This window comes from Geotrypetes seraphini, chromosome 6 (genome assembly GCF_902459505.1).
Source record: "Geotrypetes seraphini chromosome 6, aGeoSer1.1, whole genome shotgun sequence".
NCBI classification, from domain to species: domain Eukaryota; kingdom Metazoa; phylum Chordata; class Amphibia; order Gymnophiona; family Dermophiidae; genus Geotrypetes; species Geotrypetes seraphini.
This window is the reverse complement of record NC_047089.1, coordinates 112,519,544-112,543,072: the sequence shown is the minus strand read 5'-3', so window position 1 is coordinate 112,543,072 and position 23,529 is coordinate 112,519,544. Positions and strand designations below refer to the sequence as shown.

Sequence of the window (23,529 nt, the reverse complement as noted above, 5' to 3'; positions counted from 1 at the left end):
GATGGGAGGAAGACAAAGATCACTTTTCTCTTTCCAGAAAAACTGCCCTCACCCCTTGCAACTGACAACTACCTTATCTATCTCTGCAGATGATTGAAACAGTAGATTAACTATGGAAAGATATTTCACCATTAACTGAAGAGCATGCAAAGATGGAGAAATACGCTATTTTATGAGTTCAATTAGCTACTGTAGAAGTAAAACTAGAGAAAAAGCAACAGGTCCTGAGGCTGTGGGCTAGCTGTGGTTTTACACCAAGGCCCACCCAGCCAGATATCATAAAGAGATAAACAGACCATGGTCAGAAGACAGAATTCTTAGAAGAAAGAATTCATAAGAAAAATCATCTAATAGAAAGTATCAGAGATGTTTAAAGTTGGGAGGGGGGCTTGTGCTCGGAAATACTAATATGGTGGGGAAACAGGCATTTCGGGGAAAAGGTAGGTTTTACGGAAAACAGAGTGGACATATAACATGACGTAGATGAGAATAGCCAATAAATGAATGTAGTTAGGCAGTAATGCATAAGTAAATAGCCAATAAGGATGTATCATGTGATGTAAACCAACGTGGTGTTGGCCACTAAGAAATGTATAAAAACCAGGCCTTTAGAAGGGAGAGGTCAGAACAGACATCAGAGGACCTCTAGGCCTAGAGATCACCTTCTGTATCACCTTCTGTTACGCTATATGCTAAATGATTTATTCCTGTAAGCTGTTATTGATTAGCTAAATAAATATATATTTATTGAAACCAGTATATAGCGTTCGAGGTCTCATTACCGAGGTAGGCCTGGACAGCTGCCTACATCAAGACCCATATCATTACTCAATTATGATTGTAAAATTTATGCAAAACTTCTTGCAGACAGACTTGCTAAAGTTCTCCCTTTACTTATCCATCCTACTCAATGTGGTTTTGTAAAGGGCTGACTGACAGCGGATAATTCTAGAGTTTTTTGCCATGTCCTTCAGGCGGCCCGTAATATTTCCACTCCGACATGTGTGATGTCACTGGACGCAGAAAAAGCATTCGACTATGTGGAGTGGAAATATCTGTTCTATACATTAAGGTGGTTCCAGCTGGGACAGATCTTCACAGATATGATTCGTATTCTATACACTAATCCTAGGGCCAGATTGAATGTGGAAGGATATTTATCACCATATTTTTCACTTTTTCGGGGAACTAGACAGGGTTGTCCATTGTCCCCTCTCCTATTCAATCTGGCCCTGGAACCTTTGCTGCGTAGACTTGATTCTGATTCAGCCATCACAGGTATACGGTGGGACCTACAGAGGTGCGTCTGTCGGCTTTTGCTGACGATGTGCTCTTGTATGTCTCCAACCCAATTGACTCCCTCCCGGCAATTCTAAGTCTTCTTTCTAGATTTGGGCGCCTTTCCGGCTATACCATTAATTGGGATAAGACTGAAGTATTACCTCTAAATGTTTATTGTACACAGGACATGATTGCACCCTATGGCCTTACTTGGTGTTCTACGACCATTAAATATCTAGGAATTCATTTTTGTAATACATGGCAAGATACGGTAGCTCATAATGTTAAACTTCTGATCTCCAAACTTCAAACACTCTGTGGCCAGTGGTCTCCTCTACATTTAACCTGGTGGGGTAGGATGGAGACTATTCGCATGATGCTGACCCCCCAAATACTTTATGTGTTGCAAATGTTGCCTCTGCCTCTACCTCCCACCTTATTTAAGCAGATAGACCGAATCTTGACAAAGTTCTTATGGTCTGGAAAACCGTCCCGCATAGCGTTATCTACCCTTAAAAAACCATGGTCTCAGGGAGGAGTAAACTTTCCTCAATATAAACGATATGCGATAGCAGCGAATTTGAGAGGTGCCAGTATTTGGTTTTTACCTTCTAAGTGTGCTACTATGCCTTATTGGGGTAAGTTGGAAAGGGAGTTAGCAATGCCATTCACCTTACTTGAGTCCTGTTATTCCAAAACGGTTCCCTGCTTTAACAACTGGGAGGTCCTACATACCACCCAACAGGCGATTCTTGAGTTGGGACGTACCCTTCATTACCCGATATTTACCACTGTCCAATCCCCGTTATGGGGTAATCCTAACATTACTATTAACTCACATATGGTGCATTGGCCATTATGGATCAAAGCTGGTATATGGTATATCCGAGACATTTTGACCAACCATGTTTTGATGACCTTTTCTCAGCTGCAGCGCAAATACAAACTTCCTTCTCATCAGGCTTATAGTTATCTTCAATTGTCTCATAGTATACATGCTGCTTTTGGTTCTTCTTTAGAGTGTTTGCACAGGGGTTCCTTTCCTATGTCTACTCTATTGTCCTCCTGGAGTACCAAACCTCATCTGATGTCCAGGATTTATGACATTCTTCAAGGATCTGATCCTGATGATCTTTTACCAGTCCAACGGCAGTGGATCCATGATCTCCAATGCCCAGTCTCGGAGCAACAATGGACTCAGTTGTGGAGCTGATGCAACAGACCCCTGCATTCAGCGTCTCTCAGACAATCATTATTTTTTGTTCTTCATAAATCACTGTGGACTCCTATTAAACAACAACGAGTCTCTTCATCATCTTCCAATAAATGCTGGCGCTGCGGGACTCATTTAGGAACTTTCCAACATATGCTTTTCGATTGTCCTCTTGTTACTGCATTCTGGACCGAGGTGGGAGACCTAATAGGTCAGGTTCTCTCTATATCCACAAACCTCTCATATTGTCGGGTAATTCTACGATCCGCCATGCTGGAGCCTCCACTATCTCGATCGTATTCCATTCTTTATGATATTCTTCTGGGGCTAGCGATAAAGACTATCCTTCTTCATTGGAAAAGTAAATCCCCAGTACCAACAAATCAATGGTGGAATATGGTACTTCTCTGCTACAAATATGAGTGGCGTTTGGCAGAGTGTAGAGGCTCTCAAAAGACTTTTCATGATGTATGGTCTCCACTGGAACAATTTTGTGACTGCACTAATTGATTGATATGTATACTTACATCAGCATTCCTTGGTACTGTTATGATTTGTATCATCCATTGGCTGCTTAGCTCTGTAGTTGCTCTTATTCATTATTATTTGTATTTATGTTGACTTTATATTTTTTCTCAATAAAAAGATTTGACTATAAAAAAAAAAACCCCAAGGTTACTTAATTTTTTTGCTGTGGTGAATCAGGAGTATGTTCTGTTCACTCTAGGGGGGGGGGTGGGTATATTGCATTCAACTGTGTTGGTCTGCTCCATGCCCCAGAGCTGTAGATTCTCACTTGTAGAGGAGTAGACTTTCTAGTTTCTGATGGAGAGTTTGGATGGTACAGGGTATAGTATGTGTGTTGGATGGGAGGGGGGACAGTATAAGTGGTTGGGGAGGTTTCTTTTTTTCTTTTCCCTTTTTTGCATTAGGTCCTTTCACCACCATTGTTGCATTAGTTTTGCTGTTTTGGGAGTACAGTAAGGGACTTTCTGTGGCTACGGGATCTTGGCTGGCTGGGAGGCTCCTTTTGTCCTTGTTCCTGAGGCTGCTTACACGTTATCTTTTTTTTTTACACTGGCTGATCTAAAAGTAGCGAGACTCTGTTGATGATATACATTCGGCTATCAAGCAGACTAAAGTGCTAGCACATCTTAAGATGTCTCATATTGATGTGGTTTTCCTACAAGAAACTCACCTCAACAACACAGAACACCTTAAGTTGAAGCAAAACTGGGTTGGACAGTTGGGCTTTTCTTCCTTTTCTGACATGAAACGAGGGGTGACCATGTTATTTCATAAAAGGCTCCCCTTTACTGTCCATCTCCAAGTGCATGATCCAGAGGGGCGTTATCTCTTTATTGCTGGAGACCTATGGGGTCACAAACTTGTATTTAGAAATATCTATGCACCCAGGCACAGATTCTCTAAAAGTGCGTCCCGATTTTAGGCAGCTGTAGGCGTCCTACAGCTGTCTAATCAGCCAATCGGGATGCACGTTTTTTTTAAAAAAATGCTCCCCAGGCAGGCCGCCTATATTGAAGGCGAGGCCCGCAAGACACCTAGGCCCTGATTCTGTATAGGACGCCGGGAGAGGCGTCCTATTCAGAATCGGCCTAAACTAAACCCCGATTCTGTAACCGGCGTCCATGTTACAGACGCGGGTTAGAGAATCGGGTTAGATTAGATACGGCCCGCTACACTTATCGCGGCAAGGGATCTCTCTGCCGCTATAAGTATAGCGGGCCGTGGCCCCTGACCGATCACTGGCAGGAGGGTGCCCAAACCCTCCTGCCCGAAGACGCACCCCCCCCCGACACTACCGACCGCCCCCCCCCCCCCCGACATTACCGATCCCCCCCCCGACAATATCGGTCGCTGGCAGGAGGGTGCCCAATCCCTCCTGCCCGAAGACGCACCCCCCCGGCGCTAACAACCCCCACTCCACCAAACCTGTTCTTACAGATGGGTCTTGCACGTCGAGCAAGCAGGCACGCCTCGTCGAAATGAGGCGGGTCCGCCCATCCCTACTAAGTCTAAGGTCTGATTGGCTCATAGTCTCTTTTGGCCCCTTTTACCACCTTATGGCATCTGCGTTGATGTTGTTTGTGCTTGTTCTAGTTTTTGTCCGTTTTTGATCTTTTCCATTCCTTAAATGAAGTTTTCTTGTCTCTGATCGCTTCCTTCACCTCTACAGTGAGTGACACCGGTTCTTTGTTCTTTTTCCTCTTGGATCCCTTGTTGATACGTGGTATATATAGATTTTGCGCCTCGGTGACTGTGTCCTTAAAAAGGGACCAAGCTTGCTCTAGCGTTTTTACCTTGCTTATCCTCTTCTTAATCTTCTTCCCTAGCATGAGTCTCATCCCTTCGTAATTCCCTTTTCGGAAGTTCAGTAACTCAATCTCCTGCACAAACTTCCTGTCGCCCGATACAACAGGCAGGAGGATTGCTACCAAGGCAGCAAGGCATCAGTAGTGCATAGGAAAAGGTCATCAAAGTTGTGCTAACTGGCTGGCAAAGTGGCAACAAGCCCTTCAGTGCGTCCAAAGAGTCAAAGAGTTTGGGACCATCCTCTGCAAACACTCGGACTTTAGCAGGAAATTGTACCACAAATTTTATGCCTGTTTTTCAGGTCCAGCATGAATGGATATCATTACCTCAGGAGCTGAGAAATTGGATTTCAAGTCTTCTGAACACCTCACCTTCCATGTCACCTCAGAAAGTGACCACCAAGATCCCTCAGAACATGTAGGGAAGACACATGGTCCGGTCCTGATTCCAGACACGCCTCTACGGAACCGTGCAGCCTGTGCTTTACCCCTTAGCAGATGGCTCCCAATCCTGGCGCCCCGATCTGACCTTCAGGCTGTCCAGGTGGCTTACTGCAATTCTACTAACAAGTATTTTATTTATTGGTTCATTTTTATAGCCCGTCCTCCCTAGAAGCTCAGAACGGGTTACAATAAAATTAGGTACTTGGAAATTCCCTAACTGTCCCGAAGGCTCACAATCTAGCTAAAATACCTGAGAAAACAATTATTAAATAGTAAAGATATAACAATACAAAGTAACCTCCCAGAAGTAGATAATAGAAATGCAAATGTCTGCGATCTCCCGCCAAAGAATATCCCTGAAGGGTGAATCCACAGCACTAGGTCAAGACCCACGTCAAAAACAAATTAAAGTGACTAGAAATTTTAAAATTAATCATGAGAAGAGGCAAGACCCTGCAGCTAAGGCTGCAGGAAACTAGACTGGCATTCCAGGGGTGAGTAACAGGAGATGACCACAGAGGGAGAGACTGGAAATTGATTTTGAGTTCCCTGCAGTTCAAGGCTAAAAGAGATGCATAATCCTAACGTGAAGATTCCAGAGGTTACTGTACAAGAATAGTAATTATTAAAATGAACATTCTTCCCCATTTTCTGCATCTCTTTCAATCCCTGCCTATTCCAAAAGGATGGACTAATTTGAAAGTTAGGCAAACAATGTCATTTGATTTTATAAGAAGAGACAAACGTTTATGATTTTCTAGAATAATACTTTTGAAACATAAAGAGCTAGGAGGGCTGGGAGCTCCCAATTTGAAGAGTTATGATATTGTACCACAAATTAGGCATGACTGGGACTGGAAATCCAGATAAAATATAAAATTTTATGCCCAGATTGAACATGTTGGTTTCTCTGGTACAGGGTTAATAGACCAAGTAATCATATTATAAAAACAGTGAGGCACCAAGAAGTCCATTTACTCAGCATACTGTATATTAAGGAAATTTCATAAAATCTAGATGAGAATTGCAATAGATCTCGGTATTGTTCCCTATCTTAGTAATGTTTACCAGTCAGAATTCCATGTCTACGTACAGAACCAGTTAAAAAGTGGAGTAGACAGGGACTATGAACCATTTCACAGGTTATAAGTCAGGGTTCCATCAAAATGTTCACTGAGTTAAGGGATGAATATGGGCTAGACCAGGGATAGGCAATTCCAGTACTTGAGAGCCGGAGCCAGGTCAGGTTTTCAGGATATCCACAATAAATATGCATGAGATAGATTTGCATCTCAAGGAGGCAGTGCATTCAAATCCATCTCATACGTATTCATTGTGGATATCCTGAAAACCTGACCTGGCTCCGGCTCTCGAGGACTGGAATTGCCTACTCTGGGCTAGACAAACTTGGAATAGGAAATAATCCAAGGGAGCCAGGTCAGGACTATAGGGTGGCTGGTTCAGCTGCTGAAACTAACATTCCTGGAATGCAGACAGTGATTGTCATGACATGTGCACCGGCACATTGTTATGAAGAAGCATCATGCCTGCTGTGAGTTTTCCTCATCTTTTCTCCTTGATTGACTCATGTAAAGCGATCAATATGTTGGCATAACTCTCCCCAGTTATGGTTGTCTTATATGGCATGAATTCCAGAAGCAAAAGTCCTTCATCATTCCAGAAGACAGTTGTCATGACTTTGCTTGTAGATATTGGGGTGGGGGATGACTTGTGCTTCCACTGAACTGACTCCATTTTGGACTCAGGATCTCTGTGATAGACTCAAGTCTCATCTTATCACTAAACAATAAAAAAAATTCACTTGGTCTTCACAGAGCATCTCCAAGTTTTCCTGACAGCATTGAAGCCTCGTGGTCTTCTGACATGACGTCAACATTCTTGGAACGCATCTTGCACTAACCTTGGACATGCCCAACTTTTCATGAATTATTTTCCAAACTGTACCGGCCAAGATGCCCATTTCTTCAGCTATTCAGGAAACCTTAATTCATCTGTCTGACAAATTTAAATCCTCAACATTCTTGCAAATTTATGTGGAAGTTGCTTCCACAGGCCATTTAGTGTGAGGACCATCTTCAATGAGCTCTACCCCACTTAAACTGCTAGCTCTAAAATTTTACTTTGTAGGATGATGAGGCAAACTCACCATAAACTGCAGACATGGATTTTTCCCTTCTTTTGTTAGAAATTTTTTCACTGAATGGTGCTCCAAATCTAGTGATCTCTCCTAATATCCTGTCTCTTAGAATGCTAGTCTCACACTGAGCCGCAATTGTGCATGAGTAACCTTGAGACACATCACAACATCCATAGATTTGTTTCAACACGCTTGCTACTTTCTTTCATACTCGGGTAGATAAATTATTGAATGTCCCTTGCAACTACAGTATAAAATCTTAAAAGATAGGACAGTATATGATTTCTGTTAAATTACAGCATATCAATAAACGTATCTCCTCAATGCTGGAGGGGGGTGTGATGAACTGGGGTCTTACCTGCACATGTAGTGGTTATGCCCTCTCATACAACTCTTCTTATAGCAGGTGCTGAAAGTAATATTTAAATTGGCTCTAGACTTGTCAAGTCTACTGTGGAAGTTGAAATTACTTACGGTACACATACTCAGTTTGAATCCTATGACTCGCAAATTGGTGACTATGCTTTATGGCAGCTAGAAGTGCTATTGCTTATTATTTGAAATCCTCCTCCTTGCCAACATTGAAGGAATGGCACAAAAACTATGATATGTTTTCCTTATGGAGACTGACTGCTATGCGAACCAATACAGAGGAGAAATTTGTAGCTAGCTGTGGATTACTACAAGAATACCTAGACTCAGTTAATTAAGTCATATTTGAAAGAGAGACTTATTTATTAAAGTTAGTGACTCTGCTTGGTGTCAGTATTCTCATGTCATTGATCCCGAGTGGGTGGGAAGGATGCTATAAAAACAAAGCAGGAGTTTTTATTGTTGCTGAATCTCTATATTGCACAGTTCATGTATCTACAATTAGAGATGTACTTTTTTTTTCTAATTCTTTATCTATAATTTCAAATATAATTCCACAAGAACCCTTGCTCAAGAAACACATGATTACAGAGGTAGTAGGCTCAATTTTAAGAGAGAATGTGTCATAAGGCTGTTTGATATTTGTACTTGAATGTTATGTATATCTAGATGTAAAATGCCTACTTAATAGATGGTGAGGCCTCATCTGGAATACTGTGTGCAATTCTGGAGGCCATATTACCGTAAAGATGTGCTGAGAGTCGAGTCGGTTCAACGGATGGCCACCAGGATGGTCTCGGGGCTCAAGGATCTCTCGTACAAAGAGAGGCTGAACAAATTGTGGCTCTACTCTCTCGAAGAACGTAGGGAGAGGGGAGACATGATTGAGAAGTTTAAATATATCACCGGACGTATCGAAGTGGAAGATGATATCTTCTGTCTTAAAGGACCCACAACCACAAGAGGGTATCCGCTCAAAATCAGGGGCGGGAAATTTCATGGCGACACCAGGAAGTATTTATTCACCGAAAGAGTGGTTGATCATTGGAATGAGCTTCCGATACAGGTAATCGAGGCCAACAGCGTGCCAGATTTTAAGAGTACATGGGATGCCCACGTGGGATCCCTAAGAAGGAAGAGTTAAGAGTTGGGCCGTTAGGAGTGGGATCTCTAGGAAAGTAAACCTAGGGTGGGTCAGTTGGGTGGGCAGACTTGATGGGCTATGGCCCTTTTCTGCCATCATTTTCTATGTTCTATGTTTCTATGTATATAAATTTTAGAATAAATAACCAAGCAAAGAAAAAAAAAATAATGGGACAAACAGAATATATATCATTACTGCTTCTCATACATCCTCATTACACCAAATAAAAGTGGGAGCAAAACCACTTAGGTAAAAGAGCACCATTCAGGAATATAAATCAGAAATTAGCATTAACACATATTCCCTTTTTCAGATATTAATCTAACCATTTAATCACTTCCAGAAACTATCTTCATATCTATAAAAGATCTGGCTGAAACACGAATCATGTTGAGTCATTTTGTATCACCAAATAAACTCAATCTATTATAGCCTTTTGTCTTTTGTCTCCTTCACTGTGGTATTGCTTGTTTGTGGTCTGTGGAGGACCTGTTGTCTTCTGTTTGTGCCTGTCCAAAAGTTCAGAGACATTCAAGTCTTCCTTCTTAGTTAAGGTTGTCACTTCAGTCCCAGGGCTTTCCTCTGAAATTTTTTTCATAGAAATATAATAAATCCAATTCACTGGAGGAATAGACTCAGAAGAAAATGTCAACACTTCTATTAGATACAGTCAAACCTCGGTTTGCGAGTAACGCGGTTTGCTTGTGTTTTGCAAGATGAGCAAAACACTCCAGCAAACTTTGACTCGCTAACCAAGTGTTGATTAGGTAAACGAGCACTTATTCACGTGTCTATATTTCCTCTCTGTGTATGCAGCGGCGGCACCAATAGAAACTGCAGGGCACAGAAGGCAAAGGCTGCTGCGGACAGGGCCTGGCACAGCTCCAGAGGCATCCGAGCGGCACATTGGGGGGGGGGGGGGGGGAGAGGCAAGGCAGGCCTGAAGTGCTGCTGTCACCAGAAAATGAAGGGCCGGGTCAGAGCACGCTGTGGGTGCCCACATGGCCAGCCCCCCCTCAGTGAGGGCTGTCGAACTATCGGCTGTCACGCGAGGCCACTGGAAGCTGCTGCCAAGCTGAAATAATATGCGGAGACACCGGCACCACCTCAAACATTGCTGGAGTCTGAGAACACCAGGGCGGTCGCGTGGATGCCTGTCCTATTCAGCGCCTATTCAGCCGCTTCCCACCCAACTGCGGGGCACTGGCAACCATAAGAGAACTCAGGGCTGCTGCCGTTGCAGCATAAACAGGGCAATCCTGCGCTTTCCGGAACTCAGGCGGGTGTTGGGTTGCTAAAAAGGCTACCACTGACAATAAAGGACCCCGCTGGAGGACCTGTGGTTATTAGAGGCAGAGACGCTGGCAGCTGGCTCATTGGTGACGCTTCACGGAGGACTGCTAATTCCTGGACTGCAGGTGACAGTGGTGCTAGAAGCTAGAAATGAAGGAAGTGAGTCGGGCGATGAGGAAGGTATAGTAGTCGGTCTCGTTTGTTCCCGCTCCTTTTGGCTAAGGAATTGGGTTTAATTTCCTCTGCAGCTCCTTGTGACTCTGGGCAGTCATTTAACCCTCTCTCTTCTGCGTCTACTTACTATCCATACGAGTTTTTGAGATGTGGAACAAATCGTCCGAGTTTCAGTTATTTTCTGTGAGGACATGTGCTTTGATATAAGAGTGCTTTGGATTACGAGCATGCTTCTAGAACGAATTATGCTCGCAAACCAAGGTACCACTGTACCTCTTAAAGGAAACTAATGGTGTCACACCCATGGACTTTGGAAAATTCAAATACGTAGGTTCAACCTACAATAATAATTTTCTAGTTGTTCAATTTTCCAGTTTAGAATAATTTTATATTTCACTACTGCTGGACAATTCTTGTAAAGCTTTAAAATCTTAATTTTTATTTATTTATTGCTTTTAAACTTTAACAAGAAGACCTCTTGTACATAATATTGAAAAAGAAATTCAGGAATAATAAATTTAAACAAAATAAAAAATATGAAATAACAAATACTATTCTCAATCTATACTATTAATCCTATATATAATTGATCCAAGAATTTTAATGAGTGAAAATTAAATCACATCATATTTAAGAAGAAAAATAAATATCTAACTGCGGTAGTGGGAGTGTTTCTAATTACTTTAAATCATTGTTGTTGTTATTATGGTGTTTCATGGTGAGGAACCCTGTTAGCTGTGATGGATCAAAGAATGCATATGTATTAGATCTATATTTAACAATACATTTGCAAGGATATTGCAAGAGAAAAACACCTCCCATCATTGTTACCCTTGGTTTGAGGAGCAAGATCTGTCGTCTACGCTTTTGGGTGTCCTTAGTCACATCTGGGAACATCTGTATCTTTAGTCCCAAAATTTTTTTATGTCTGTTTAAAAGAACAACTTCAATAGCCAATCTCTATCAGGTGATAAAACCACCGTAAGTATAAGAATGGCAAGTTTTACTAAGTCCTTAATGATGTTTCCAGGATTGCTGTAACATCCATTTATAAATCCTGTACTTGCGGTTTTATAAATTTTGTACTTGCGGAGAGAATTCTTCTTGTTCTTTTATCGGAAGATAAAATACTTGTGCAAAAGGAGGAAGCATATCTTCAGAGATGTTCAATGTTTCAGTAAGATTTTTTTTAACATTTCTTTTGCAGAGATTGTTGAAGTTTTTGGAAAGTTCAATAATCTCAGATTACTAGAGCAAGAATTATTTTCAAGATTTTCAACTTTCCTTCTCAAATTAGTGTTATCCCTAATTAGGGTAGTCTGCACTTCTTTCACTTCAAACAACTCTTTCAATTTTTTCCACCTTAGTTTTTATTATGGAAGTGTCCTGTTTAATGTTTTTAAATTATTTTCTTTTTGCTCCAACACTCTTTTTTCCAATTCCTTTATTTGTGGAGATAGTGACTGCCCCAAGTTTACGACTAGGTCCCAAAGGGAACCCAGAGTAACATTGTTGGGTTTTGAGAAAGGAAAAGTACCCGATTGTATTGACTGAATTTCCCCAGTCACAGGGTTTCTCTCTCTTCCACCTTGTTCTTCTATCTACTCCAGTGCTGTTTCCGCCACAGACACTGTGTCTTCTGAAGCCTGGCTCAACAAAGCCTCCTGGGAGAACGAGTCTACCTCTTCGGATAGACTATCTTCCTTAGGTGAGCTGGCTCCCTGCGGCTGTGGAGGCGGGGTCCTGGTGTCAGGGCTCAGAGTCGCTTCTAGCCCAGCCCACTGCGGCTTCACTCACTGCCGGGATCTCCAGCAGGCGATTCCCCAGCTCTGTTCGCTCCTGCTGCAGGCGCCTCAAAAACTCATCTATAGTTACCAGAGAAGAGGTCTCCGGGCGCCGTGAGGCTCCAGCAGCGCTCTTACCCCTCCTCTTTGGCATTTTGCGAATACGAGGTAAGACTGGGGAAAAACTTTGAGAGCATCTCTCCCGTAGTCAAACAGTTGTGGCCATCTTGGATCCAAGCTTTAACATCTTTAACCTGTTCCAGTTTAGAAGTATGGTAAGTTCTTTATTCCCTTCTAATTTTTTGAACAAATTTTCAACTGTACTCACAACATTGGATATCTCCATTGTAAATTTTCTAACTGATGAATCAAGCCTCTGTAATGCACTCCAAATAGTTTCCAGAGTCACTACTGTGCGTCTTCCATGCAAGCTCTAGCTATGGTTATCACCTGTGCTTCCTGCTCCTTCAGGTGGCTCAGCCATGTCTGCCCCTCAGCTAGGGGTTTCTTGAGCAAGCTGTGGTGATTTGTAACTTCCCTGCAGCATCGCAGAGTCACTCGGACACAGTAGAGGGTTAGACGCCAGAGTAGAAAGTGTAACATCTAGTTCCAGGTGCTTGGGGTCTTCTTCACTCGGGACATCAGGAAGACTCAGGTTTCTGGATTCTTTTACATGAATCTTGGCAGTAAACTGAGCAGAGGAGACAATGTTTAAGCCACCGAAGGAGCAGGCTTGACAAATCCCTCACGTTTAGTGTGCGGCATTTAGAAAAAAGCAAAATCCAGCAGCAAGGTATAAAACACTCAGCTCACAAACATCAGCATGCTGCCATCTTGGCCACTCCCTATGTCAGAGATGTACTTTATGACTGTAAATTTAAAAAGTTTATGTAAATGTCAAAGATTCAAAACTCCAACAACAATTTCCAGTTAACCCCCCCCCCCCCCCCCAAAACAAAACACTTCAGGACGGCCTGTACCCGCATGTGCTGGTGCTTTCCTGCCCATCGTCGATTCATGGGTCATGCAGTTCAGTAAGATAGCTAAGATGCTAACTAGGGGTGGTGGGAAGTTTGCGAGAATAAATGCCTGCTGTCCTCAGAGAATGTTTGCTACAGGTCTGCTTTCTTTGAGAACAAGCAGCTATCATTCTCAAATCAAGTTTCAAGTTTATTAAAATATTTTTTCAACCGCCTAATCGGATTTGTAAGTGGCTTACAATAAAATAATCTAGGACTCTCAAGCTGCCAGGGTCATGCTTTTGTGAATAGGGTTACTGGTAACTATCATGAACCTGGTGAAACCAAAGTGGTTGGAGGAAAATTGTATTTAGGAAGAGAATACATTTTGTAGAACTTCTTGGTGAAACCAACAATCTTACCTGGTATGGTATGTACTGAGGACCAAGTGGATGCCTTGCAGATATCTTCAATAAGTGTGGAATTAAGATGGGCTACTGAAGTTTCCATTGCTCAAACTTTAAAAGCAGTGATATGAACCTCTAGCATCAGCCCTGTCCAGCATAAGCATATGCAAAGGAAATACAGCCTGCCAGCCATATAGAGAGGGTTCTCTTGGTGACAGGAGCTCAAAGTCTGTTACGGTTGAACACATAGAGTTGAGTGGTAGCTCTGTGAGACTTGGTTCAATTCAAATAAAAAGCCAGTGCACGTTTATAGTCCAAGGTGTGGAAAGAAGTTAAATAAGGGTGAGAATGTGGTCTCAGGAAGAAAACTGGCAGAACTATGGACTGGTTCAGATGAAATTTTGAGATGACTTTTGGGAAGAACTTTAGATGTGTGCGAAGAACCACTCTGTTGTGGTAATATGTTGTAAAGGGTGATCTGATACTAATGCTTGAAGCTCACTGAACTGATGTGCAAATGTGAGGGTTATGAGGAGGACTACTTTACAAGTCAAACGTTTGAGGGAAGAAGTTGCAAGAGGTTCAAAAGAAGACTTCATCAGAGTGGATAGTACAACATTAAGGTACCACACAATGGAAGGAGGTTTGAGTGGAGACTTGGTATAGTAGGCCCTTCATAAATCTAGAAATTAAAGAATGTACAGATAATGTTTCTTATCCAGTGTTGAATGAAAAGCACTAATAGCACTGAGATGACCATGGGCTGAAGTAGTCTTGAGAACAGCATTGGAAAAGTGTATGAGATAGTCCAGAACCAATGGTAAGGAATAAGTGATTGGATCTAACAATTGGAGATTACACCAATTAGCAAAACGAGACTATTTCAAATGAAAACATCGCTTTGTAGAAGGTTTTCTGGAAGTTTATATAATTGCTAACACTTGTGTAGATAGTGAGAAAGCATCTGTTCATTTAAAGAAAGATACCATGCTGTGAGTGCTAATAAATGAAGACTGGGATGAAGGAGAGAGCCTTCATTATGTGCCAGCAATGTTGGAAACAACTGGAGTATGATGGGTACCCACATATAAATCTGAAGGAGTAAAAGAAACCATAGTTGATGTGGCCACTGAGGTACTAGGAAAATCATGGTGGCTTGATCTTGGCGAAGTTTGAGTAGAATCTTCCCGACTAGAGAAATTGGAGGGAATGTAAATAGAAACATTCCCCACCTGTCGAGGAGAAAGGCATCAGTCTCCAGATGATTGGGAGTGTAGAGTCTGGAACAGAAGAGTGGAAGTATGTGGTTGTGGGGGAAAGCAAAGAGGTCTACTTCAGAGATCTTCCAATCCAAGAATATCTGTCACAAAAGAGGCGTGTTGAGTGAGCATCGGCATGCAGTGCAATTTAAGCATATTACCGAGCTCCCTCTGAAAGAACTCATCGAGTTTCTCCCTGAAAGTATGCCCTGATATCGATGGCTCAACAGCCAATACCATCAGTGCAGCAGGTTGACTCAGAGTGGGTAACCTCGATAAGCATGCACACTGTGAAGGAGAGACAACCTGCAAAGCTGGAGAACGATGGCATCATTGTTTAGTCTGCATCAAGGGACTTGATGCTATTGAGACTTGCAATGCTAACTGGGAAGTGGATGGCTTCCCCAATGCTGTAAAATCATCTGATGTCGATGCAGGAGTTTTTGATGTCAACGGTTCTGCAGATTTACCCTTGTCCATGGCTAAGCTGAACAGCTTTGCCTGTTGAATGTGACGGGCCTTGATAGAACGCTTTTGTAAGGTGGAACACCGAACACAAGATTCGACTCAGTATTCAGAGCCCAAACCCTGTAAACGTCAACAATGAGGGTCAGTGATAGAAATAGGCGGCTGACACCTACAGCACTTCTTAAAACCCATTAAAAAAGCTTTACTGGACATGGACAGAAATTTTTTTTTTTTTCAGCGCTATTAAACTTAGTTTTGAAATCGAATGAGAGACGCCTTGAACTCCCTGCCTTCACATCTCTGGGAAGATATCCCGTTAGATAAATTTAAATCCAACTTCAAAACTTTCCTTTTTATAGATGCCTACAATTAGTAACAATTAGATCACAAATCAGAGGAAGAGAATTCCCCTCCCTCATGTGCTGTCCCTTTTATGGCTTCCTTTTCTTTAACAAATTGTATTTCACCCTTAATCCTTTTGTTTCCTTTATGTCAATTTAGTCTAATTATTTAATGCTTTCCACTTGATTTTAATGACTATAATTCTGTAAACTGCTTAGACAAATTTTTTAGCGGTATATCAAATCTCAAATAAAACTTGAAAAAAAATACTTAAAGTGGGAAGGTAACACAGAGTCAAATCAAAAAAGTACTTCTTCACTCCACAGAAAACAAAGAACTGAGGTGAACGAGCAGGCGTCAAGCAGGAAGGCACTCACACGTGTGTTGCAGGCAGTTGTGATATTTCTCAAAATTTAGGGCTCCTTTTACAAAGCCGTGCTAGTGCCCTAATGTGTGGAATAGCACGTGCTAAATTGCCGCAAGCGCTAGCCACTTTTTGAGCCACTCCTTTTGAGCAGGCGGTAGATGCACTAATCAGGTGCATGAGATAAAAATGCTAACGCACCTTTGTAAAAGGAGCCCTTACAGTGACAGTACACTTTTTAACCTGTCCATACTGGGCTCTGTGAATGACGTCACCCCACATGTGATAATATGCTGCCTGCTTGTCCTAGGATAAATTATTAAATTATATACACATATATACACACACACATGTGGAAAGAGCCTACATATTAATACAAACTATGAAACCATGCAAAATATTTTAAGATTTGGAGAAATAATTTTGAAACATACTATAAAACCAGGAGCTTTAAACATAACAGAACACAACTACGAGACAACTGAAACATTTTAGGCAAATAAAAAACAAAACTTAATGTTAACATAAAGAGCAACAAGTAAAGAATATCCACCTGTTTTATCTACTGTTCCACTTTCTACTATTATACGTAGCAATCCACATAAGGTCCTGGTGGCTTCACTTTGCATAGCTTCAGCATGAACTCCAGCAGAGATGCATAGTGTCTGAATCAAATTCACTGTGCTCCCAAGCATTATGGTAGTTGGATGATGTTTTTTTTCTATTGATTCTCCTTCTGAAATTAAATGAAAATTAGAATTCTGAAGCACAATAAAAGATTAGGTTTCTTATCTCTGCTAATCTTCCTTCTTGTAAATCTCCTCTGGAGACTGAACTCGAAGGTTCCTGTATGTCTGGTGGCTTCTGTTGCAGGGCTACTAAAACTTGATCCCTCCCCCTTTGGGCTACCTGCTCGGGAGTTTCCTGTCATGGTCAGTTAGTAGAAAAGCCAGGTAGATCTATGACAACAGGAAAGAGAAGAAAAGAAAGAGAGGGTGCGGGAACTCCCGCTACCAGTCAATTCTGCTCAAGAAATCAGTACACTAAAAACTATGGCCAAAAAAGGCCAACTGTAATCAAACACATAATGTAAACATAAAACTACAAAACATAGGAAATTTATGGAACATAGACACAGCATGAAGATTAGAATGGGCACTCCCCCCCCCCCCGAGAACCCCACCAACCCTTAAACCTTATAAAGGGGAATATGCATGTAATTCTTAGGGAGGCTGGTCAAAGACAGAAATCCAGCTTACCAGTTACTGAAAAGGCAACCTCCGAATCAGACAAAACAGATAAGAACATAAGAAATGCCTGCACCGGATCAGACCTGGGGTCCATCCAGTCCAGTGATCCGCACACGCGGAGGCTCAGCCAGGCGTACCCTGGTGCATACATTAGTCACTCGCATCCCTCAATGTGTCCTGCAAGAAGATGTGCGTCCAATTTTCCCTTAAATCCTAGAATGGTAGTTTCCTCCACCATCTCTTTCGGGAGAGAGTTCCAGATGTTCACCACTCGCTGTGTGAAGCAGAACTTTTTGACATTTGTCCTGGCCGTGTCCCCTCTCAGCTTCAGACCATGACCTCTGGTCTGAGTCTGGGTCACATTCGTCAATGTGAATAAAGCTGTTTCTTGCTCTCCATCCTTTCCCCCTGCTGGTGAGTGAGCTTGCTTCATTTTGTCGATTCCTTTTAGCAATTTAAAAGTCTCTATCAGATCCCCTCTCAGTCTTCACTTCTTAAGGGTGAATAATCCCAGTTTTCTGAGGCGATCCTTGTAGCTCAAGTTCTCCATACCTTTTACTAGCTTCGTCCCTCGCCTCTGCACCTTCTCCAGCAGTATTATATCCTTCTTCAGGTATGGAGACCAGTGTTGAACACAGTATTCCAAGTGTGGTCTGACCATTGCTCTATAAAGCGGTATTATGACCTCCCTTGATCTACTCGTGATTCCCTTCTTTATCATGCTAACATTCTGTTAGCTTTCTTTGCCGCCGCCTGCACAATGAGCTGACGGCTTCAGGGTCCTGTCTATTAGTACCCCTAGGTCTTTTTCTTGTTCGCTCTTCCCCAATGTTATACCTAACAGTTTATACTCATGTTCCTTGTTTTTTCTGCCCAGGTGCATCACTTTGCATTTTTCCACATTAAAACTCATCTGCCAATTTTCTGCCCATCTCTCAAGTTGCTTCAAATCTCTCTGAAGTTCCTCGCTGTCTTTTTGTGACCTGATTGTTCGGCATAGCTTTGTGTCATCTGCAAACTTGACAATAACACTGGTCGTTTCTTCTTCCAGGTCATTTACGAAGATATTGAATAAGATAGGCCCAAGAACCGAGCCCTGAGGCACACCGCTAGTTACTTTCTTCCAGTCTGAGTACTTCCCATTTATGCCCACTCTCTGTCTTCTGTTTTCCAGCCATTTTCCTATCCGTCTTAGTATATCCCCTTCTATTCCATGACTTTGTAGTTTTTTGAGAAGTCTCGCATGAGGTACTTTGTCAAACGCTTTCTGGAAGTCCAAGTATATTATGTCTACCGGTTTTCCGCTATCAACTTGTTTGTTCACTCCCTCGAAAAACTGAAGTAAGTTTGTCAAGCATGACTTTCCTTTCCTGAAGCCATGCTGACTACCTTTCAGCAGGTCATGGTTATCTAGATGCTGTACTATGCTGTCTTTAATCAAAGCCTCAACCATTTTCCCAGGGACCTATGTGAGACTCACAGGTCTATAGTTTCCCGGTTCTCCCCTTGATCCTTTTTTGAAGATTGGGATGACGTTCGCTATCTTCCAGTCTTCTAGTATCCGTCCGGTTCTAATTGCAGTAGTTCTCCGATTTCCACCTTTAGTTCCTTTAATACTCTCGGATAAATTCCATCTGGGCCAGGGGATTTGTCACTTTTTAGTTTGTCAATCTGATAGTATATCTGGTCCAGATCCACCTTCACTGTGGTGAGGCTCTCCTCTATTTCTCCCTTGAAAACTTTCACTGTTTCGGGTATTGAAGTGGCGTCTTCCTTGGTAAAGACAGAAGGAAAGAAGGAATTTAATCTGTCTGCAATCTGTTTGTCTTCTTTGATGTATCCTTTTCTTCCTTGGTCATCGAGAGGGCCCATTTGTCTCCTTTGCAGGTTTCTTCCCTTTAACATATCTAAAAAAGGGTTTGAAGTTTTTGGCCTCTTGGGCTATTTTTTCCTCAAAGGCCTTTTTGGCTTCTCTCATCACCTTGTGGCACTTCTTCTGGTCATCTTTGTGACTCTTCCAAGCCTCGGTTGTATTCTCGCATTTCCATTTTTTAAATGAGTCCTTCTTTTCCCTAACTGCATCCTTCACCTCTTTGGTTAGCCAAGCTGGTTCTCTTTGGCTTAGTTTTCCTTCCTTTGGTTATCTGCGGAATGTAAAGATTCTGTGCTTCGGTGATAGTATTTTTTAGTAGGGACCATGCTTGCTCTACCGTTTTGATTTCAGCTATCCTTTTCTTGATCCGTTTTCTTACCATGGCTCTCATATTGTCGTATCTTCCTTTTTAAAAGTTAAAGGTCGTGGTTAGGGTCTTGGTTTGCTTCCTCTTTCCGATGTCGAGTTTAAAGTAGATCATACTGTGATCGCTCGTCCCCAGCGGGACCGTGACTTCTACTTCTTTTGTTTGCCCAGTTATGCCATTTAGGACCAAGTCCAAGGTGGCGTTTCCTCTTGTCGGTTCTCCTACTATTTGTTCTAGGAAGCAGTCACCCATCATTTCCAGGAACTTTATTTATTTGCCGCAGCTTGAGGTTACTAGGTTCCAGTCTATTCCTGGGAAATTGAAGTCTCCCATGATCGTTACATTGCCCGCCCTACATTCATGTCTTATTTCTTCTATCATCTCAGAGTCTGTTTCCTCCATCTGACTTGGAGGTCGATAGTAGAGACCTATTTTTGTGTCTGCTCCGTTCTGTCTGGGGATCTTTACCCAGAGGGACTCCAGTTTCTTTTTCTCCTCCGCCTTCCCTACTCCAGTAGATTCTACTCCTTCCTGGACATATAGGGCAATGCCTCCCCCCTTTCTGTCCTGCTCTGTCTCTTCTGTAAAGCTTGTATCCCTGCAGTACTGTATCCCATTTGTTTTCCTCGTTCCACCATGTTTCTGTTATGCCAATGATATCTATTTATTTGCGTCTTGCTAGTGTCTCCAACTCCCCCATTTTATTTCTCAGGCTTCTGGCATTCGTGTACATACATTTAAGCTCCCTTTGTGCTGCCTTCTTGGACTTTCTGGGCTTCACAGTCCTTATTGTGTCTTTCACCGCATCTATTTGCGCTCCACTGTTGTCTCCCTTATTTGCTGCAAGTTTTTCCCCTTTATCTGAGCGGATGTCCTTAGTGCCTGCTGTCCGGGCCATCGACCGGTTGTCGACTGTCCGCTCTCCCCTGATCTTCAGTTTAAAGTTTTCTCAATGACCTTCTTCATGTTTCCAGCCAATATTCTTGCCCCTTCTTTGGTGAAATGTAGTCCATTCTTCCTATAGTACCTACTCCTTCCCCGGAACGCCGTCCAGTTACGCACAAAGTCAAAGCCTTCTTCCTCGCACCATCGTCTCATCCAAGCGTTGATTTCTCGCAGTTCATCTTGCCTCTTTGCATCTGCTCTCGGTACCGGGAGGATTTCAGAAAATGCCACTGTCACCTCCCTGACCTTCAGTTTTCTTCCGAGTGAGCGGAGCTGGTTTTTTATTTCCTCCCTATCATACTTCTGTCCGCTCACGTCGTTGGTTCCCACGTGGATAAGTACAGCAGTGTCATCCCCTCCTGCGCTGTCTATGATCCTGATGATCCTCCTGGCCACATCCTTCACTCTTGCTCCGGGCTGGCAGGTGACCAGCCTGTCTTCTCTTCCTCCTGCGATGTGGCTGTCTACATTGCATATAATGGAATCTCCAACGATGATCCCTATCTTCTGTATTCGAGGGAGTTCAGCCTTCAGAGGAGATTTACAAGAAGGAAGATTAGCAGAGGCAAGAAACCTAATCTTTCATTCTTATACAATCCCTCTGGAGGTTGAATTCAAGGGATGTATCAAAGTAGTCCCAAATCTCAGGGGAGCCCAATAAGCCCACCGCGAGAACAGAAGTGACAAAGCCTATATCACCCTTAGCCGCCACATCAAGCCAGTAAAACCTGGAAAAGGTATGAAGGGAAGTCCATGTGGCCGCCCAATAAATCTCCTCATGCAAGACCGCATGAGATTCAGCCCACGAGGAAGCCATTCCTCTGGTAGAGTGAACCTTCACCTCAAGGGGAAGCTTCTTCCCCGCCGCCACATAGGCAGTGGAAATGGCCACACGTATCCACTGTGAGATGGTAGACTTGGAAGCAGGCTGACCCTAGTCTATTTTTTATTTATTTTGCGGGTTTGCCCACATCCTGCGGATCAGCTCTGTGCGAGTGATCCTTTGGCGGCAGATCACAGACATTTTTAATTTTGTCTGCTTCTGGAGGGTGCTCTGTAAGCTTAACCTGCAGTAAGCTCTTTGGACAGCCTGCAGACTGGATTGGGTCTCCAAGATTGGGAGCCACGTCTCCCCTGGTTCGTCCGCAAAGGGGCAGAGCGCAGGCTGCTGCGGTTCCATGGAGGTACGCTGGGATCAGAACCTCACCGCGTGTCTTCCCTGATTTCCCTGAGGGGTCCTGGTGAGGCAATCAGAAGACCTGAAAAATACAGTTTAATCAGCTCCTGAAGTACTGATCTCCTTGCTTGTACTGTGCATTGCAGGCTGCCATAGACTTTCATTGCAGCACATGTCTCTGTGGTGTCTGTGAGTCACAGAGTTTGCTGATTTTGGGGGGTGCTCAGATTGGGGTTTTGGGTGGAATCCCTGCATGCCCTGGTCCCCCCACCTATAAAATCCAAAAATCGCCATTTTTCACGGTTTCCTGCGTTTTTAACAGGCGTTTTTCTGGAAAAATCGGCACCCTCAGCGGCCATTTTGGATTTTCTTTAACATTTTTAAATCTATATTTTTTGGACTTAGCAGCTTCGTTTTTGCTCCAAACTTCACAGATGGCCACCTCAGGATAGGATAACATGGATTCATGCTGTAAATATGGTGGATGGCTTGTGGTTTCGTAGCCGTGTATTTCATGTGCCGAGGCCGTGAGGGGCATGAACTGTAAGTAGATTCCACACTATCCTCCGGAGAGGCCCTACTTTCATCTGATTCCGCTAGATATGCGATTCCAGTATCCGGGATGCCAAAATTGGGCGAGGAGGACGCTTTGGCAAAACGCAAGCGCAGTTTAGGAGAAAAGTCTCATAAGTCTTCAAAACATTCCACATCTGTTTCCCGAAGATCGGCTCTGGCCGCCGGGGACTATTCTCCGCCAGAATTTGTTGATATGTGTCTGGCTTTCATGAGAAAACAGGCTATGCCTGTGTCTCCCTCTCAGATTCTGGTGTGGCATTCTGTTTAGCCTTTGGATTCCAGCATGTCAATCTGCTCCCTTGCTGGTCCGCCTGAAAGCCAGCGGCAACTTCCTGGTATTACCTCGTTGCCTGCGTCAATTTCTATGCAGTTGCTATCGCACAGCTCTTCGGCGGGTTCCGCTGATGATCTCGAGGATTCCCAGAACACTGATTTCCTCAATCTGGGAGAGGATCAGATGGTGTGCAGGCTCTTTAAGTCCAGTCGCCTTCCTGATCTTATCTCTGAATCCCTGCGGACATTGAAACTTGATTCAGACTCCATGGTTCAGGCGGAGTGTTCCGTCATGAGATCTAAGCCCCAGTTTTCCACTGCATTTCGAGCTCATGCGGATCTGGCGGAAATGCTCTTGGAGGTTTGAAGTGTGCTAGGGCCATGGCTAAATTGTATACCATGGCATCGGAATTTTCCAATCACCTAGTCCCACCGAGGGTGGATTCGGATGAAGGGGTTGTACTGAAGGACGTCCAGGACCGAAGACTAGATTTGTCATTAGTCATCTTTTTGATTCTACTTTGTCCTTCGGGATCTCGACTTCCTGGTTTCTGGAGTGAATTGTTTGGCAGGCACACTCTATGATATTTTGAAAGTTTTTGCTAAGCTGGAAGCTTATTCAGTTTCTACTAGGAGAATGTTATGAATTCTTCATCCAAGGCTACGCTGAGCAAATTGCCTTTTAAAAGTTTGCTCTTGTTTGACCAGGGTTTGGATGACCTGATGGCAAGTGTGCAGGACAGTAAGCCTAAAGCGCTTCCTGGCTCTAGACCTCATCCGACTAGGGGGGGCAGGACGGCCAAATTTTAATCCTTTCCGGAGAACTTCACAGTACACCGGACCCCCTGCGGCGAGACAGCATTTTGGAGCGTCTTAAAGACCTTGTTTTGAAGGTGCAGTATGCCAACAGCCTTCCAACTCTCGACCTGTCCCTTCCAAGAGAAAATTATGATACCAGGTCTCTGGCGAGGCCCCCCCTCCCGAATCGGGGGGTGGCTTTTGGCCTTCCTTCCAGAATGGCTACAGATAACCTCAGACCAGTGGGTTCTAGATGTACTCAGGGACAGTCTTTG

At 43.2% G+C, this 23,529-nt stretch overlaps 1 protein-coding gene across 1 annotated transcript in view; it reads right to left on the bottom strand.

Moving 5' to 3' along the window:
- HERC2 (HECT and RLD domain containing E3 ubiquitin protein ligase 2) overlaps positions 1 to 23,529 on the bottom strand; it is a 3,346,202-nt gene that overhangs the window by 2,077,675 nt on the left and 1,244,998 nt on the right. Inside the window, 1 exon segment of the mRNA XM_033948978.1 lies at positions 16,549 to 16,731. Within this exon segment, the coding sequence (XP_033804869.1) occupies positions 16,549 to 16,731 (183 nt within the window).